General features: G+C 48.5%; 2 protein-coding genes across 5 annotated transcripts in view; one reads left to right on the top strand and one right to left on the bottom strand.

Annotated features, from left to right (window-relative positions):
* CABP1 (calcium binding protein 1) overlaps nt 1-16,826 on the bottom strand; it is a 74,341-nt gene extending 57,515 nt beyond the window's left edge. For all 4 annotated transcript variants that reach the window (XM_090063897.1, XM_090063898.1, XM_090063900.1 and 1 more), the window contains exon 1: nt 16,595-16,826. The gene's annotated coding sequence lies outside the window, so the exon portion shown is untranslated. The remainder of the gene's footprint in view (nt 1-16,594) is intronic.
* A 110-nt stretch (nt 16,827-16,936) lies between these two features.
* POP5 (POP5 ribonuclease P/MRP subunit) lies at nt 16,937-19,736 on the top strand. The gene is made up of 5 exons (XM_090063896.1): nt 16,937-17,070; nt 17,146-17,288; nt 17,400-17,549; nt 19,177-19,260; nt 19,476-19,736. The coding sequence occupies exons 1-5, from the start codon at nt 17,051-17,053 to the stop codon at nt 19,583-19,585; spliced, it is 507 nt and encodes a 168-aa protein (XP_089920022.1). The 5' UTR covers nt 16,937-17,050; the 3' UTR covers nt 19,586-19,736.
* Nucleotides 19,737-19,784: the final 48 nt, after the last annotated feature.

Below are 19,784 nucleotides of genomic sequence, written 5' to 3'. Positions count from 1 at the left end.
CACAGAGTTTCTCAATACCCACTTTAATACCTCTGTCCATTTCCAGGACTTTTCTGCATGGTATCATGAGTACACTTTGCCCACTGCTGAACATAAGGAACAGCAACTTTGGGACAATGCACTGGAGTGAAGCTAATTGTGCCGCAGTAGGAGACTCGATATCTGAAAGAAAAAAGCCCTTTTTTCCCTGGAAATCTCCCTGTTTCCTTCTCATGTCTGGATATTTTCTTTTTGGGTGGTGAGAAAGGCTGGTCAGCTGTTTTGTATAACAGTATTGCTTTGAGCTGCCTCCCCAATTCCCAAAGCCCTGGAAGGAGGCAGGCAAGAGGTGGGAGCATTCCTGAGGAAGCAAGACTTCTTCAGAGGAGCTGCTGCAGAAGCACAGCTATTAATAAATGTTTGCAATCTTTTAATTGCTCTGCTAAATTGCCATCATGTTCCTGCAAACCCCATAGTGTCAGTGCAGCTGCCTCCTCCCAGCCTCCCCGTGTTTGTGCATGTGAGTGAGGGGGAACATCAGGGAGATGCTTAGTGCTGAGGGCTGCTGCAGAGTTAGAGAAACCAGTTCTGACAGGTGACTTTTTAAATCTTCCCTATTCAGAAGTAATGGGCCCTATTGGTTCCATCTATTAACCATGCATTTCCCTGGTACTCGTTCACCAGCAGATCCTGTTTCTTCAGACCCAGACACTTCATCTCCTTCATGTGAAATATCTGATCTAAGTTATGGCATGGGACTCTGCTATCCAAGAGGTCGTGTCCCTAGCTAGGATATGATGAAGTGCTTACATGGTTTGAACATGAGAGCATTAGTCCTGAAACATTCTTCCTGTTTTGCCCAATCTAGTACTGAGCTGTGACCCTGAGGCACAGAGGACCTATGCATACCTTTGAAATCTTTCCAATAGCACCAAGGTGTCAGTGGGTCAGGAAGGGGAGACCTAATTTATGGGAGCAGATATTGCTCTATCAGACCAAAGAATATTAATAATTTAAATATGACAACCACCCTCCTCATACTTCATTACTGTACCTCCCCATAGTAAAATCCAGGGTATCCCATACAGAGCAACCCTTTGAAGTCATAGTGGGATATAACTTAAGATTTCATCTGCTCCCTCTACTCCAAACTCTTTCATTTTGTCCTAATTACAAGAGCATTGGAAATCATCATGCTTTAAAAAAAAGAAAAGATGCCAGCTTATATAATGTTCTTATTGCTTATTAATGATTTCAAAAGGGAAGAAGAGTGTGGGAATTTTGCGAACTAAGGCTGAGCCGTACCTTGCTGGGCTCCACTGACTCCTTACGTGGAAGCCTGATGCATGAGGATTAGCATGTAATAACTGATATAAAGGCTTTTAGTGAATGACAGGCCTGCCTCACGTACTTGAGCAAGAAGACATGACAGGCATCACATTTCACAGTGATTAGCCTCAGGCGCTTTTTGGAGGCTGAGGACTCAAGGCAAAGACAACTTTAACCACCCTGCAAGTGTGATAATCCCTAGACTGACACAGCCTAAAGAGTATGACTGCTCCTGGGGAGGGGAGCTCATGAATAAGAATAAAGGAAACATCAGACTGGATATTCATGACATAGTTGCATAGCACTGACAGCTAGAAAAAGAGCCCCATTTGTGCATAAAACTCTCCCCACTGCTTAATTCTCAATAATTTATGCCCTGGCCTCTAAACCCGTTCTCCTTGAGAAAGAGATTCTGATGGAAGGAGCATGAAAGAACTGAATTTCAACTTCCAGATATCCTTCCAGTGGGAGATATTTTATATGTTGGACACCACAGCCTCTGTTAAGAGAGGATTTACCACCATGCGTTTAATCTAGTATCTGGTACTCCTAACTCTTGCAAGTTTAATTACAAGTCTTGAGATCCTATGAATGCTGTTTTATTTTGTAGACCCAGCTCCTAGAATAATGTGACTCTATGGAGTTCTTGATTTCATTTAAAATAAAAGTTTCTAGCCCGCTGATTTACAAAGACATGCTTAAAGGTGTGCCCTAAGAACACACTCTGGGTCCAAAACAAGGAAACTAAGATGGATTATTTAAGGTAAAAATCTCATGGGTTTTAAACTCAGCATTAATTTTTATGACCTGGCTCATGGATTTTGAATGTATGGCAATACATGACATCCTTACATAACAGAATACAGCTGCTCACCCTGAGATCACTGGTATATCCATAGAGATGATATAAGCTTGTTAGAGGAGGCTGAGAGAGTTGAGGTTGAAACTCTTTCAGCAGAATCCCGCTAACACCCAAAATCACTGTATTATACTTTCTTCAAAAACAGCTATAATCTTCTAAAGAATTTTTAAAATGGCTACCTAAAATAGCTACTGCAATGTCCGTCACAAGCAAAACACTTTGGGGGTGGGCGGGGGTTGAGTTAAAAAGAATAAGCAATCTCCTGGGAATAAATCTGTAGTGTGGAAAATGTCAGCTATGCGATATAGTCAGTTCTCTGCTCTCATTGCAACCCTTCTGACACTTGCTCTCACCCTGCTGAGCAAAGGGTCACCCTCACAATTTCTAGAGGACACTGGGCAGTAAGTACTCAGAAATTATGGTATTGGAGGCCATGCACACAGTCAGAATAAGTCTGACGAGTCAACTGCTAGTCTGTTATTACACCAGCAAATGCTTTCCCTGCAGAATCCTCAAATGACTGTTATGTTGAATCTAAGGGCAGCCATACTGTGTAAAGTGCCAATGAAACTTTGTCATCAACATGCAGTACGTAGAAGAAAGGCTTCACTGGCTAGTGTTAGATTTGGGACCCAGCATTGGACAGTGGGTTTGAGTTGAACAGGGTCCATAAGATACATTCTTGATCTGGCCTTCTATCCTGTCTGAACAGTCTGGGCATACTGCATCCCCTGCAGAGAATGGTTCTTTGGTTTGCCTGACACTGAGACACTGATAGATGGGGATGCTGACATCTGACAGGCACACACTGAAATGTGGGGGAAAGTGAGCTCACCCAAGACAGACGGAAAATGAAATCAGATGCCACCAGTGGCATTAGAGGGGAAACTGGATCTGGTGCTTTAGATGACTCCATGAAGCTGGTCATTTTCAGAGACTGGAGGGCCAGACTCATCCCTGGTGAAGTCACTTGATTTACACCATGGGTGACCGTGTCCCTTCACACTCCAGAAGTGTGGGGCAGGGGTGGAATAGTCTAGTCACACAGCCCCAACTACCTGGATTCTACTACAGCCTCTGGTAGTTCCAGCCTAGGCTTGGAGCAGACATATCAAGTTTTTTACCCCAATTACGGCACTGTGGGTGAGAGTATCTGGCTCCTCAAGGAGATTACTGCACCCATCACTGGGATCATCCCAAGTGCCAGTTCAAACTCCCATCTCCTTAGGCTGTGGGTAAAGTCAATCAAACAAAGGCAGCAAGATTTTTTTTCTAACTTGTTTCTCTCTCTCTGTAGTTCAAAAGTTAGAAATATGACAGTTTGTTCCAGCCCCTTTGATTCAAGTGCAAACATATCTTTAAAAAACTGGTATTAATCAAAAGAATCCATGAGCCCCAAAATATGGGTCAGATGCCTCTGGAGGTCTCAGTCTTCTTCACTGTAATTACACCAGCTGCCTCCCTGGAAACTTATTTCCTCTGTGCTGGATGCAACTAGGTTCTGGTATGTGTCCCTGAGTTGCCAAGTCAGCTCAGCAGCAAGAAAAGGTGATGCTTTCCTTTCCTTGGTCCTGTGCTTGCTTATTATGCCCTGCTCTCATCCACAGCTGCCCACATCTGTTGTGATGGTCAGTAGGATGTTGCAGCTAGAATCTGATCAAGGAAAAGTCAGATAGGTAGCTCTGTCAGAGTGGGTCAGCCCTGGAGTTGTGATCTGTACACCCCAACTAGTCAGTGACTGGCATGCCCTTAGCACCAGTCTGACACTGGCACAAGCCAGGACCCTCCAGCTGCCAATTAACATTCCAGCTCTACACAGCGAATCCACTGCAGCTCTTCTCTTCCCCATTCAAGGTTGCTGCTGTCCTATCAGAGCCCATGTGCTGGGCACATATTATGTAAGGTTGTTCCAGGAAGCTTGTCTTTCTGCCATAGACCCCTAGTGATGAATGCCCCAGGAAATGGTTTTCATTGCCTCCCTCACTGAGCAGAAAGGCAGTGCTACAAGGAAACTTCTTTGACCTCATGCTGCTTCAGGTTGCAGGACAGAGTCATTGAGAAGGGATTGTCCACTTTATAACACTAGGAGATTGATCCCAGTCTAGAGAAGGAGTTTATTCTTTTTGTATAGGAGTCTGGAGGAAGTAGGCAGGGGGCAAAGCTCTGCAAAACAAATGGCACCAGATGAGCCACTGTTCTCCAAAGGAGCCTCTTAACCCTTAACCAATATGAGAAGGGAGGGTCAGGACAGTGTTTCCCAGGGGTGGCCAAACATGCTAACCTGTCAAGCCCCAAACCAAAATCTTGGTACAGCCAAGAGCCATGGGACACACAGCTTTCAAGATGTACATGCCCCAGAGTTGATGATTTGCACACAGCACCCCAGCTCACATACTAAATGTTTGTTAAATGACTTTTTTTAGAGTCAATAAGCAGCAAGAATTGAGGAAAATTAAAAGAGCAAATAAATGAACAGAGGAACAAAAGGATGTTTTTATTTAACTGCTACTCTTTCTTTAGGAGCTGCAATTAAACTGTATGGAAGTTAGATGAGTCTCACTGAGCTGCAGTTTGGCCACCCCTGCCATATGCTTTCTCTACCCTTCTTTCCATGCCCACTAACTACAGTATCTGAGTCCTTCACAATCTAATGAATTTATTCTTGCAATGCTCAGTGAGGTAGGAAAGTGCTATTATTCCCATTTTATGGGTGGGGAACTGAGGTAGAGAGACTAAGGGCCAGATGTCTGGAGGTCTTTAGGTGCTTAATTTCCAATGAACTTGAAGGGAGTTACGTGCCTAAATGTGTGAGGATCAAACCCCAAGTGATCTTCACAGTCACACAGGAGGACTGCAATGTAGCCAGGAATTTAAATGCTGCTCTCCTGAGTCCCAGACTACTATTGTAACCACTGGACCATCCTTCCTCTAGTTTCAGCGCTCAGGCCAGCCCTTCTGATGCTGCCCTTCTGCCAGTTCCTTAACAAAAATGTCAAGGTGTTACTCTTTCCACAGAAGACATGACTACCTTTGGATCCTACCAGTGACTGCACTGTTACCTAATACTTTGCCTAGATCAGGAATCTCATTTAAAAGTGTCTTTCCCTAAACAGGTGGGCAGAGTGTTTTGGAGGCTCTGCTCACTCAAAATGTTCTTCAGGTTCTCAGGGCTCCTTAAATCCCTAAACTTTCCTACTGACATTTAATCAACTTCAACAATGGCATCCGCTCTGTCCAGGCAGCTATACTACACTGATCAAAGTCCCAGAGTCCTGTCCCACCAGCAGGCTCAGGGGTCGGTGCTATCTGAGGAAGCTGTTCCAAAGTTCAGCCTGAGAATCCAGTGGGGAATTTTTGAAGACCTTACAGTCCGACGGGCAGCAAAAGTCTTTGCAAGAGTATCACTTAAGTGCTGTATTCTGACTTTCTCATGATGGCAGGAGGTGAAAGGGTAGCTAATTACTTCTGGAGTCTGTGTGGAAAGGAATAATTCTGGAATTGCACAAAATGAATAATTAACAACTAGTGTTTATCTTCAGAGTCCTGAACAAAAATCAACTAATTAATCCTAACACCCCTACAAAATGGGTATTAAATATGTATTTTACACAGTGTATTACATGGACTAAATGTAAAATCCTATATTCCCAGAGGAAACACCTGGGAACAGTAAAAAACATCTTATGCTCTTATAAGTAATATCCTAGCTTCCACATTCAATCGATTAATTTGGAAGCAGCTGTGCAAAAGAGGGTTTTGAGGGTGGCAAATGAGAAATGTGTTGCCCATCACTGAAGCTTAGATATGTCCTTTTGAAATAGCTGTTCTAAACATTATGAAAAAATAAAACTATCCACGTGGGTACTTCATGGATTTCAAAATACAGCAGTAAGTAAATTATTTACTACTATTTCTGTTCCAGAGAGGGAAACTGCAGGTTAAAAGGTTTAGGACAAGATACAAAATGTCCTTGGGCTGACTTTAAAGACCTGAATCCAAAATGGCAATCTAAAAAACCTCTGCTCAGGATTTACTAACCCTGGAGTTACCTAATCCATTAGATGCCTCCTTGTTTGGCATGAATGTTCCCTACATGTCTGCAGTTCTGATTTTACACATGCTCAGAAAAGCCCTGGCCTGAGCAACTAGGCACCAAACTCCCCTGTAAGCCACACTGGGATCCAGAAACGTTAGCGGAGCAGTGTGCCTCAGGGCCTAACAGGTCCAATCCAGTAGGCATGCTCTAAGCGGGGCTTCCCACAAAATACAGCTCTGGCTGTTTTCTAAAACATGGTGGCACTGGCACCATTTCCTACCTTTCATACAACAGACTGCTGCTTAGTGTACTTGCTCAAGAAGGAGGAGACCTGAGTTCAATGATCTTCTTAGCCTGAGGAAATTTTTTAAAGAGTTACATCTCCCAGAGGAGCCCCACAGCCACCAGGCTAACAGGCAGGCTGGGCACTGGTACCCTCCACTCCTCTTGTTAAACCAATACCACAGTGCAGAAAAATATACAAGATGCATGGGGACAGAAAGAGAGCAAGAGGGAGCTTAGCTCTATAGCTAAATGGTCACCCAGTGGCAATGGGGGTGTCCAGGTTCAAGTCCAGCAGCCCAAGGGTATTTTTTAAACCAATGGCTGTTTATCATAAAGTGCATATCTAGTCAGAAGAGGTGAAGTATGCTCACACCCACCGGGATGGGGGCGGCGGGGGGGAGGTGTTTAAAAGTAAGCAGTGAGCTTCTTTTCAGAACCTGTTGAAAAAGCTTAGCTGAAAATGCTGTTGGGGAAGGATCCCAGACTCTGAATCCCAGGTGGGTGGAGCTGTGTGTGTATCCCTTGATCAGGTGCCCTGTGCCCAGTTCCTCCTAGCTAGTATGAGGCGGCTCCCCAAGCAGAGCACAAGGTCTTAGATTGTCTTTTGTGGGGCCTAATTCTTGCCAGCCACGGCTCTGTGCTTGGCACTCCACTCCACAGGGCGGGCATCTAAAGGCTTGGCACTGCCATACCGGATCTGTAGATGCCCAAGTCCTGCATTAGATCTGGCCCTTAGGCTCAAGTCTTCAAAAATGACCTTCAGTTTTCAGTATGTTTCAGTCACTGGAAACCCAGCTTTTTGGCCTTGAGGCCTGAGTACAAGTACATGTAGATCCCATTCACTTGGACTGGAGTTGAGGGTGCTCAGCCCTTCTAAAAATCAGGAATAACATTTGACTATTTTGTCTGAAGAGACTAGTCTCAGAACATGCTGCAAGTCAGTGAAACAGGCAAAAACAGAGTCCAGAAGCTCCTGCTTTAACCATTTAGACACATGGCCTCTCAAATAAACCTTCAATTTTATCCGACCACATGGAAGAGATGGGCGTAGCTTCAAGCAATGTCCTTAGCAGTTCCAGCAGATGGGCCAACAGATGCTCTGGTTCTTAATGGTTGAGTAGACCCTCAGTGACCCAGACAAATGCTGTCTCAGCTCTGCCATTACACAGAAAGGGGCAAAGGAAAAAATTGCTCTTGCAACTGATTTAAAAAAAAACCTTAAGACATCACATCCTCATTCAGCCAAAGCAGCTCCTTGTTAATTAGCAACAAGCGTGAAAAGCTAATGAGCTGCACTGACTGTATGAGTTGATCAGAACAAGTAGCTGCTGTACAGAGTCAAGGTAGGACTTACTGATCTTAGTGGCCTGAGCCCAAAGGAAGAGGGAGTGGAGAGAAATGGGGAAAGAGGAATAAGTGAGAAAGGGAGCAGAGGGTGGGAGAGAAGCTCTCCCACCCTACACAGATGCATGTGTGTGGAGGGCTACAGGCCAATGTGCCTGAAGAATGTGCTCTTCTATCTCAGTGACCTTGCAAAATGAGAAACTGAACAAAAAGCTTCAGGCAACAGCAGACGGAGGCTCTACAAGACAGATTTAATTTTAGCCAGATTGTTCTGTATGCTCAGTGGTGGGGTTATTTTGGGATGAAATGTGCTTACAACAGAACAAGAGGAAGGATTTAGCTGCCTTCCTCCCCCTACATCCACACCTTGGACTTAAAATAATAAAAAAAAAGTCATCAGGTGCTGTCCAGTTTTCCCACTCCCTGGAAGCACCTTGAGGCTGTCTAGGTGATATCATCTCCTACTGGGACAATGAGAAACTTCCATTCTGCAGCAGCTCAAGAGAGCCCAGGTATCAGCTACTATGGACACCAACCAGACATGGAGTTTGTTATCTGGTTGCTTAGCTGATCCCTCCTTGCACACGCAATGCACAGAAGCCCTTGGCTGGAGAGTAAGACAGACTGCTGAAGAACCAAACTGGCTGCATCAGGACATCACATTTTAATGCAGTGTTGATGACATAATGACCCAACGCATATTATAAACCTGTCACTCAGTGAAGAAAAGAGCTCTAACATGGTTTGATGACAAGGTCAGAGAATGGTTCGATTCCAACTACACTGTTATACCATGAGTTGGTCTTTCCTAAGTTGCATTGCCACTATGCCCCAAAGAGTTAGCATGACTGTGCTGATAGCAACCAGGAGGGGCCATTATGCGGGGACGTACAACCAATACTCCTATCACAGAGATGCTCTGAGTCTGTTTGTTCCCATTTGTCTCGCTGTGTCCCTGTACTGTGTTCCCAACATTGGCCTTCATTCAATGTGGGCAATTAATTTAACCTCTCTGTACCCAAGGCTCCAGAACCATGAAGTGGACACTTGCTGCTGGGGCAGGACTTGTTAGCTAACGACAGGCAAGTGCTCAGAGAAACTCAGTTGGAAGAAACTCTGGACAATTAACCCTGGCTTGGACACTGAGGCTTTTTTGGCATTAAAGGAGTTACTTGGTCTCTGTTTCTCCATCTATAAAATAAGGAAAAGGCTAGAAGAGCTGAGTCAGAGAGAAATACAATCCTTGAGATTGTAAAGAAAACTTAATTTAATCATATTCATGTCTCTTAACATTCACTTTCCATGAACATTTAGGTGCTCAAGCCTTACCACTAAAAAGCCTCTTGAAAATCCATTTTCACCTGGAAATTTCAGAATTTGAACTTTACACTAGTTTGGTTAGTTACATAAATTGTCCAGGCAGGGAACTGAAGCAACAATGCATGCAATACATCTTTAAGTAGCCCCCACACACAAACCATAAATTGTCAGCAAAAATATACACAAACAACCCTCAGACCAGGAATTTTTCCACTGAAGACATCTGCCAGTAATTTCAATTAGCAAGTACATTTATAAATTCTGAGATCTGTTTGCAGACTGAGAAAAAGCATAAAATCATCAGGCATGTTGTCCATTGCATTTTACTCGCTTGCCTCTACATAATAGATCACAACTCTGATCCAGGCCCTTGCCACCCACACAAGGATGGCCTAAAGAACAATTAGCTAATCTCTACAAAGCCCTCTGAGAGGATCGAAAGTGTTGTATAAATTTGGGATTACATCCTGAAGCCAGAGGCAAAATGCCCACTTGTGAGCCCATGTGATAATATCCCCAAACCAAATGAACCTCTTTGGGGGCTCTAAACTCCACCAAGCAGCAGGGTACCCTGGCAGTCAGTATTACAACCTCCTCTGCTTTTTCTACCAGAATGAAGGTGGAGATACAAATGAAACCTCAGCCTCCCTCTTCCACTGGGCTAACATCCAAACTAAGGCTACAAGGACTCATTTTTAATATCCCTAAATCAGGCTGATACCATGGTGAGTCATGGGAAGGTGAGAGTCAGGGGAAGGTTTGCATTGGCTCCTCATCCCAAGGCCACGAGCAGAAAGAGTGAAAAGGTGAAGAACACAATGTCAGCTACTGTAGGAAAATGTTCTGTCCGCCTGCCTGCCTGCTTCTGGAGTGGAACTGCTTAAAAGGTCAAGGGTAGTGGAGGACACTAAAGCCCTGCTCTACTCTGTCCCCATCCTGCATTTCTGACTTAGAAGGGGAAGATCAATGGGATGCAGGAGTCTCAGGCCGATTTTGTACAAACTTAGGCACAAAACCCACAGCAAGACTGAGGAGTTGTAATCTCTAATCTAAGGTACCCTGCTACCAGAGGGAATTAACAGCCCAAAGTTAGGTGCCCAGGGTCCCCCAGGCAGTGCTGAAAGAGTCAGGTAATTAAGAATGGGATTTGCAAAAGCCAGCACCCTGAGCAGGGAGCCACCTGGGCTAGTCAGCTGGAAATGGTGAAAGAGGCTGAGGTCTCTGCTGGAAATTCTCTCCATTAACCCTGTCTTGGCATAGACACCTAAGTCAGATCTCTCTCACAGACAAACAATGTACACATGCATCATTATGCTCAACAGGTCAGTGGTTAGAGGACTCATCTGGGAGGCAGAAGACTTGCTTTCAGATTTACTTCTTGAGGTTGCACAGGTATTTGACCTCAGGTCTCCCATAGCCCAGGAGAGTGACCTAGCCAGGTTACTGGGTGTATGTCTTTATCTCTGCCTTGAGAATGCTACTGGGGTGCAGGTCTTGACATCCTGACAGCATCAAGATATAGACTTTGCACATGCTCACTAGCAGAAATGTAGGTATTGAAAGGACTTTAGTCACCTAAAAGGTTAGGTGACAGCTAAGGACTGCCCTGGTACCTATGTGATAGCATTTATGGAGTTATAGCATGGTTTGGGAAAGACCACCAGATATTTGGGTGCTAACCAGAATACACTGAACTGCAGCCCTGGAAAAAGCCCCAACGTTCACTTCTAGGTTGCAGCTTTAGGACCTGCTACAGAAACTGTGAAACACACTTTGCATAAATCCACAGAGCATGTGAGTTTATATCAGTCACTTCTAGCACTCACTGTATTATTCATAAGGTGGAATCGTTATGCAAATTCCAACAGAGGACACTCAGCCTGCTGAGGTTTCTGGATTCACTAGTTTATTCTGCAATAATCCCTGATGAAGGTTTATATTTATAAAGCATGTTTCATCCAAACTTCTCAAAATGTTTTTCTCATAGCATAGAGCAGAGATGGGCAAAATGTGGCTCATGGGCTAGATCTGGCCCAACAAGTGATTCTATCCAGCCCACAGCAGGTCCCTCAGCCCCACCCAGCGCAGGCACTGGAGGCAGCCTGGACTGTGGTGCATGCAGTTAGTCCTACCGTCCCCTGCTGCAGAGGTGCCATCTGGTGTGGAGCACAGCCCACCCTATCCCCATGTGTGGCTCTTGGACATGCTGCAAACTCTAGTCCACGGGGCCAGACAGGGCACAGGTGGCACAGTGGTCGGATCTGGCTTCCTAACAGCCCCCACAGCAGTGGCTCACTCTGCCCTTATGCTTCCAGCTGTCACTGCTAGCTTCTCTGCTACCACTGGACCCAGCTGCACAGGCACCCCTGTCTGGGGGTGCCAGACAGAATGGGTGGCTGGAGTTTCCATGGAGATCAGTGGGGGGGCTCCCCATGGGCAGGGCATGCTCTGGTGGGGAAGATGGGATGGGGCGTGTGCAGGCAGGGAGCAGCACCCCAGTGTGGGATGGCCAGGGCCAGGGCTCGGATTGTGAGACGGTGACAACCTGTGGCCAAGGTACAAGGCAAAGGCGTGACTGACTCCCTACAAAGGGAAGCAGTTCTAGGGCCTGCTGCAGGGACATGCAGGGAGCGGATCTGCACTCTGCACCAAGTCCCAGCCCCAAGCTGTTACCACCCTGCCCACCCATCCCACTCCGGGATGCTACACCCCGTCCACCTATGGCCCCATCCCATCTGCCCAGCCAAGCATGCCCTGCCTGTGGGGATACTGGGCCAGTCTCCATGGAGACCCCACCCACCCACTGCATCCAGCACCCAGGCAGTGGATGCAGGGTGGATAAGCATGGGGCTAGATAGGATCAACTGACAACCCCGCCCCACACACCAGGCAGTGTAAACAGGGGAGGGGGCAAGGCTGGGTCAGCACCCCCTCTCTCCTGGCCCTCAGCAGTTCACCAAAACTCCTTAAGTGACCCTCCAGCCCAAATAATTGCCCATCCCTGGCAAAAAGCATGCACAGACAGTAGACAGGAACATTCTCTCTCTGCCCAACATGAGGGGACTCTTTGACAAGGTATCCCATTCACCAACATTTCGTCTCCCCTGGCACAGGCACTAGCCCTAAGTTCTGAAACAACAGTTTTCTTGACTTGCTTTTACCCTCTCCTCAGAACAGTTTGTCTGGGCTTTTAACGACATCTACACTGGTGCATAAGTTGAGGCTTCAGTAGCTAGCGAAGCACATCTGCTGAGCTCCACTCTGAAGGACAAACCGTGACATCAAAAACTAACTTTAAGTTCAACTTAGCTAGTTATACTGGGTCATGGTATCCAGAAGCCATAAAGATAACATGGCAAGTGAAAATGTTCTTGACAGGAAAGTGCAGGGACTTCCTTTGCATGGGCACATCAGCTCCTGAAGAATGCATCTCAGCAGGCTTAGTGGAGGCTTGAAACTCAGCAAAGGTCAGATGCTTTTGGCATTTTAATACACTCACAGGAATTACAACATGTCAAGAAAGGAGAGGATGTGCCTGTCTAGCTGATGCTGTGATACATTAGAGTCTTTACAAAGTAATGAAGAAATGAGCAGGGACCAGGACTGTCCTGCCAGTGACTTGTTCTTGGAGCACGAATGCTGCCTGCAAAGTGACATCACCTGGGATGCTGTATAAAGATACTGCATCCTTCCAGTCTTCCTTGACTATCCCATATGCTGAGTTCTCCCTGCTTCAGCACCCAGTGGAGCTTGGCAAGAATCAGGTGGCTGGTCCCAGGATGGGCCTTAAAAACAAAGGGAGCAGTGATGGCTCAGGATTGTGCTGTCTCACTCTTCCAAGCCAACAACAGGAAAACACAAGTGACATCCTGCATGAAATGAAGCAGGACAGGGATCTTTGTAAACATCACTTCCTCTCTGCTTTCTGTGTCTCTCCAGATTAGCCTCCTGGACCTAAAAAAAAGACTTTGCTGTGCACGGGGCTTAGTCCTTAGCACGCACGGTGCACACGTCCTATTGGATTACAGGGCAGAGTGCACTCACATGGCCCAGTTTGTCAGAGACCCAGCTGAGTCTCTGCAGAGAGAAGGAAACAAGGGAGGGCATGAGTGAAAGTAACCTGGATCTGAAGATTATGATCTGAATGTAGGACCTAGGATGCCATCTGGGTCTCTGTGGGCAGAGTACAAGTGAAATGGAATTTGGGCCCTCCTTCCTGTATGGAGAATACACAAGGTAATAGCAGCTCAGGGTACCAGCTGTAGACTAGATACATCCAGACTCTTGTGTGCCCTCAAAGATGTGGGAATGTGACCTATTACACTTGAGATCTTGGTGAGGTCTCAAAACAAGGACGGATGATCACCTGGGACAGGGTTTCCATTGGGTTTATCTCTGTTCTCTTGGTATAGAATTCAGGTCACTAACGGAGATCTTTCCACCCTGAATTAGCAATGAGTAGCTGTTCTCCTTGGAGCACTTCATTTACAGCACTCCAACAGTGCCATGGGATTTTGTTCCAAGGCCCACCCAGCAAGGAAGTGCCCGCCCCCTAAATCATACCCCACCTCAACCGGCTCTTCCTCTCCCTCCTTCCTTGTCTTGCACATTCAAATACTTCACCTCACCTCCCACTCTACTGACTTTGCTTCCTGACTTTTCACTTGAATGGCCAAAGCCAGATACCATTCCAAAACATTATCACCCTCTATGCCTGAAGCTGCAGGAGAGTTTCTGTTACCTGCCAGTAATAGTATAGTACTTAGGGTCGGAAGGGACCTAAACAGATCATCAGGTCCGACGCCTTGCTCTGGGCAGGAACGGGTGCCGGGATCATATCAACCCAGCCAAATATCTGTCCAGCATCCTCTTGAAGACTCCCAAGGTAGGAGAGAGCACCACCTTCCTTGGGAGTCCATTCCAGAGCCTGCAAGCCCTAACTGTAAAGTAATGTCTCCTGATGTCCAGCCTGAACCTTCTTTCTAACCATTTGTGGCTGTTATTCCTAGTAATGTGGGGTGGGGTAGGGCTTCTATTCTATGGGCTTGCAGGAGAAGACAGAGTCCACCTACTAAGGCAGCTGTGCAAGCACTCCGCTACAGACATGTTCCTCAGAGAGCATCTGGGATCTCTCTTGTATCAGTAACAACCGGCACTAAGTTGAAAACAGAAAGACTCAACTATGAACATAGGCTACCTGGAAATCCTTCCTCTTGTTATTACAAAGAGTCTTCCACAGGACCCAGTCCTGGTCCTACAGACCTCATCCCAGAAATGATCCTAACTTATTTTTAAAAGTTAAGTAAAGCCTGCAGTATGTGACTCAATGTCTCCAACATTCAGAGCTGTAAGTACCAGCTCAAACCTACTGCATTCAGATTAATCATGAAGAAAAAGCATGATGCTGGAAGCAACAGGGCAGTGAGACCCAGAAGCTGCACAAAGGGGAGGGCAAGATGAGGACACTAGATGAGGTGACTGACTCATCTGTGATGTCCTGCGGAGCCATCTCACTGCTTAGGCTTTGATGAATCTTCCAGGCTTTATGCAGTCCAGTCCAGACAGAGAAGGGGGTGAATGGCAGAGAAACATCCTTTTGTGTCTGCAGATCAGTGGCACAAGAACAGGCAAGCAGATTTTGAAGTGTAAATGAGATTTCCCACCCCCCCCACAGGCCCAGGCAAACAGGGGAAATCTAAGCCACAGGAAGCTGCTTTCCTTCCATTCCTCTTGCTTAGCCAATTCTCTCTCTCTGGTATGAAGCCACCAGGGTGCACAGCAAGCAGTCTGAAGGTGAGGAAGTAGAAGAAAAACAGAGATTATTGTGCAGGGCTACCATACTGCTGTCACTGACCTGAAAGCCTAAGTTTAAAATCTGCTTTTACAGGCTAGATAAGAGGTGTTTAACTCACTTGCACCACCAGGCCAGACCCAGACTACAAAAAGCCTCCTGGGCCAGATTTTGACCTGGCTGTAGTGGTGGGCCAACTGCATCTCAGTGGTGGGCAGTGGCATGCAGCTCAGAGTCATCACTTGCCTCCCATCACTACCAACATGCATGACCAACAGGGCTCCATCGATGGAAATCTAGTGGCAGGTTCTGCCTCCTTTTTCCCTGCCTTCAAATTCCCAACCCCACTGCCTAATACAGCCCACAGGCCATACATTCAACAGCACTGTACTAGACCATCCTACATAGCAGAACTCAGAAGCTAAGTCAGTTGGCAGCAACCAGACCTGAGAATGCAGTAGGGCTGCGCATCACCTGGGAATGAAAGACTTCCTGGCTCACTGGCAGATACTGCTTTCACTTTAGATTTTTGTTCATATTCAGCTGCACTGGAGTGTGGGAGGCACAACAAAAGGGTCTGTCTATGTGCTGGAGCTTGGGCGGTCTTGGAAGATGGACCCAGGAAGCTGGAGAACTGGCAGGAACCCCCTCTGAGCCAAATGTCCATAGAGTAATGTCTCCGTCTCTCCTCAAGCAAACTGTTGCCAATACTACAAATACCTAGCCGTCTGCAGTTAGAGCCTGGTACCTTTCAATGAACTGTCATTGTGTTTAACCTCAAGCAATGCAAGGGGCAGGAAAACCATGAAGGAGCTCCCTTCACAAGGCCACAGAGTTCCCCGCTTAGCACCATTCACACCCACTTTTTGCTCAATATGATGCAGCTGTCAGCCAGCCCCACCCGGCTCCCTGCTCAGTCCCCATCACTTGGTGGGGTGGTGCTGGGGGGTGGGTTGATAGCGCCATCCACACTGCAGCCATTCCTCAGAGTCATCCAGAGCCCCGTCCAGCACAATCCAAGCATAAGGCTCACTACTCGTGTTGGCAGCACTTCCAGCCTTGCACCACATGTGCTGGGTCTGTGGTTGTGGAGCGCAGAGACCCTTTGCCAGCACCAACCATGCAGCACCAGCTGCCACAGTGCTCCCGCAGGGCCTCGGCCATGCTTACCCACCCATCACCAGAGGTCAAGGGGAGCTCGCATCAAGACTCCTGCCCTGCTGCTGGGATCAGGGTCCTTGTCTTGGACCCATCTCCTGTCTGGCTGGTGCTATCATGGCCTGGAGATGAGACCAGGTGGGGGACCAGAGACACTAGGATGTGGGGAATGCAGCAGAAGCCTCGGGCCTTGCCAAACCCAAGCAGCCACCAGCTCCCAGACCCACGTCTTTCCACTGAGCCCTGGTTCGCCATGAGCGCATGACTCCCTGGGACGACAGCGCCGGCGCCCTAGGAGGGCAGACTCCCCAGAGGAGATGTGGCCCCGGCTCCCCGGGAAGGGCCGAGGGCGCCTAGCACCCGCATCCATGCCACAGAGAGGGGGGAAGAAACCCTCGCGATAAGCCGGGGTCGGGGCTGCGGCCGCCTCTGCCCGCTCCACGGCAGCCCACCCCCGCCCAGCCGAGGCCTCTCGGAAGGACGCACGTACCTGCCGGGAGCTGCCTGATGCTATCTCGCCCCGCGGGGCCGCTCCTCCCGGGCGCCGCTCCCCCCGCCCCGGCCCGGCTCAGCCCCATCCCGCCCGGCTCCCGGGGGCCCCAAGGCGGGGATCGGGCACGCCCGTCGGCAGGGCCCGGCTCGCAGGGACCCCCGGGCGGGGCGGGGCGGAGCAGGCGCCGCTCTGGTGCCCCCATGCGGGGCGCGGGGACGAACCCGCCCCCCAGGGCCTAGGGACGCGGCTCCCACGTGCTCCCGGCCGCGCATGCGCGCAAAACGTAGGAAAGCACGGCCATATTTGCTTGCGGTGCCTCCCCCTCCTCGGCCGACGTTCTGGTCCTGCCCCTACCTAGCGGCAATTGGTCGAGGTGCAACCCCGCGGCCTCCTATTGGTCGAGCTGGACGTCCGTCTGGGGAGAACAGGAGGCAGGCGCTTCCGGAGGCCAGGATGGTGCGGTTCAAGCACAGGTGAGTCCCGCTCTTCCAGAACCCCCACCCTACCCCATCCCCGCGCGCTCACGTGGTGCCTCCGCGGCGCTGTAGGTACCTGCTGTGCGAGGTGGTGGCCGAGGATCCGCGCTACCGGCACTGCATCCACGAGCGCGCCGTGACCGCCGCCGCCAAGGGCGCCTTGGCCCGCGCCCACGGGGACTACGGGCTGGCCTGCTGCTCCATCGCCTTCACAGGTCAGGGGCGGGGGCGGGTATCGGCCCCGCACTGCTGCGGCGGCCCCGCCCGGCTCGGTTCGGCTGGGCCGGGGACCGGCTCCTGGTGACCACCCCCCTTGCCGCCCGCAGTGAAGTACCTGAACGCCTACACGGGCGTCGTGCTGCTGCGCTGCCGCAAGGACTTCTACCGCCTGCTCTGGTCCGCTCTGCCCCTCGTCACGCACCTGGAGAGCCGGGGCCAGCGGCACCCCTGCTTCTTCCACACGCTCCACGTCGGGGGTCAGTTACCTTTCGTGCCCGGGGCTCGTGTCGGGGTGGGGGGCAGGGATCCCTACACGGGGCCGTGGAGGCCACGGCCACAGCCTGTCTAGACTGGCAGCCCCCCGGGGAAATGCTGCCTCAGTTTTTGCTCATTTCTTTGACCCTAGAAAAATAACAGCAGTTGTTCCTGTGCAAGGAGCTTGGGAAGACCCAGCTCTGGATTGTGCTTGGATATCTCCAGGCTTATCTGGTGACTCCTGTTTGTAAACTGGGCAGTGCTCATGCATAGGATTTAGAGGCCCCCTGGTTGGGAATAACTGCTCTAAGGTGCTGCCCTGCCCTGCTGCCTCCTGCTTGACCTCAGACCAGTGAGTCTCAACTTCTCTAGACTCAAGTCCCCCTTGGGAGGTGTCAGCTCTGAGCTTCCATTCATTTCTTTGACTACAGGAAAAAATAATGATTTCTTCTGTTGCAAAGAACTCAGACCTCAACATAGCACTGCTAATTCCTATTTGAAAACTCTGGGTTTAATTCTGGGACTCATGTTTGCACACCTAAAAGTGCTAACTTTACACAGCAACTATGAAAGCATCTCAAGGCATCCCGGGTGAGAATCAATTCTTCAGCTTAACAGGGCTAACTACCTCCTTCCTTGTATGCAGAGGTTGCATCTTGGGTTCTTCACCACTGGTTGCAATCAGAGGGAAGAGTGCAAGTTTTACTTGTTCTTCCAGTTGCAGGACAATGTCAATGTAGCAGCCTTAGTGAGGCATCAGTGTCTCTTAACTCTTAAATAGAAGTTAATTCAAAGTTCAAGTCACTCTTTGTTCTAGGAGGGAGTGGGGTACAGGCACTGCCTGGGGTGGGGGGGCCTCCCACCACTGTGCACACCCTGGAGGGGGATATGCCCCCAGATCTATGGGGGACATAGGTGGGGTGGCAGGCTGCAGCTGTGGGCTGGGGCCGTGCTAGGCTGTGCTCAGGGTGGGCAGTGGTACTGGAAGTCACAGGATGGGAGGGAGCTACAGCCTCCTCTTCCTAGTGCTGCCACTGCCCACCCAGAGACCAGTGTGGTCCTGCTGCCTCCCCTCCACCGGGAAGAGCTGGCCCTGGCCTCCAGCCCCTGCCCCACCCTGCACAAACTGGGGGGTATACACAGCCTGCCTACACCCCCCTGCCCAGTACCCTCCCAGGCTGTGTGCAGCAGCAGGAGCTGCCCCCCAGACCCTGCCCCACTCCTTTTATGGCAGAGGGTATTGATCTGCAGGGGAGTATTGATCCCCATGCCCCATCCCTCCCCCTCCACCACAGACTTACCAGCTAGATGCAGCTGTATTGGCAATCAAATCAGTATTGACTATGAAAAACTGGCTGTTGCTGTTGGCCCCCAGAATCTCTATTGGTGCACCCCAGGTCTCCAAGCTTTCAGAGGAGGAAGGGAGGCTGGAAGGATAGCAAGATCCTTTTTATTAATTCTGTAGCCAACTTAAATAAAATCAAGCTGCAGCTTTGTTTCATACTATTTGATGAATAGCTCTGCTGTAATAACTTTCTTTTTTGTGGGAATATTGATCTTACCCCAAGATGCTGCTAGTTTGATCAAGCCTTTTTAACATACAGAACTGTCCCCTTGTTTTTCTGCTAGGTACGATAAGATCATGTCAGAAGTTTTTAATTCAGTATAACAGAAGACAACTGGTGATGCTTTTGAACAGTTGTACCAATAAAGGTAAGTAGCTGCTCCATTCAGATCTTCTGAAAAGGATCCATCACACAGGCTTTGCAAGATCTATTGTGGTACTGCACAATGCACCACAGTTGCTGTTTTACTTGTTTTAGTCTGATTCTAGAAAGTATTCTTCACTTCTGATTAGGCAAACCCTTATTTTCCTTGATAAGAAATGTTTGAATAGTGATGTGTTATGTTGGTCTTTCTTGTTGCAGAGGAGAGAGAGTCCATTCAGAAGTCACTACTAGGCTGCTCTCTTCAGGAAGTAGAAGAGGAGCAGTTTCAAAGTGCTGAGGAAGAGGATGACTGTGCAGAGACAGACTAAACATAGTGTAATTATTTATCACCTCTCACAAGTAGAGACAAAATTCTTGTAACTTAGTTTCAGACTACCTGTGTTTTGTGAAGAAGATCAACTATTGTAGTTCTTCCCTCATTTCTGCTGTTTTCAGTAAAAAAAAAAAAAAAAAAAAAAAGCCAAACAAACAAACCCAGAACATTGAATTCTGTGGAGGAGATCAATA

The sequence above is a fragment of the Crocodylus siamensis genome, chromosome 9 (genome assembly GCF_052110815.1).
Source record: "Crocodylus siamensis isolate JL-2025a chromosome 9, ASM5211081v1, whole genome shotgun sequence".
In the NCBI taxonomy this organism is placed as follows: domain Eukaryota; kingdom Metazoa; phylum Chordata; order Crocodylia; family Crocodylidae; genus Crocodylus; species Crocodylus siamensis.
This window is presented reverse-complemented; position numbering and strand designations above follow the sequence as displayed.

Bases quoted from the DNA above. Each gene is read 5' to 3' on its own strand.
- POP5 (XM_090063896.1), top strand. From the start codon at position 17,051: ATGGTGCGGTTCAAGCACAG. The intron at 17,550-19,176 runs GTCAGTTACCTT...TTTTTCTGCTAG, and splicing joins CCACACGCTCCACGTCGGGG to GTACGATAAGATCATGTCAG. The intron at 19,261-19,475 runs GTAAGTAGCTGC...TTCTTGTTGCAG, and splicing joins GAACAGTTGTACCAATAAAG to AGGAGAGAGAGTCCATTCAG.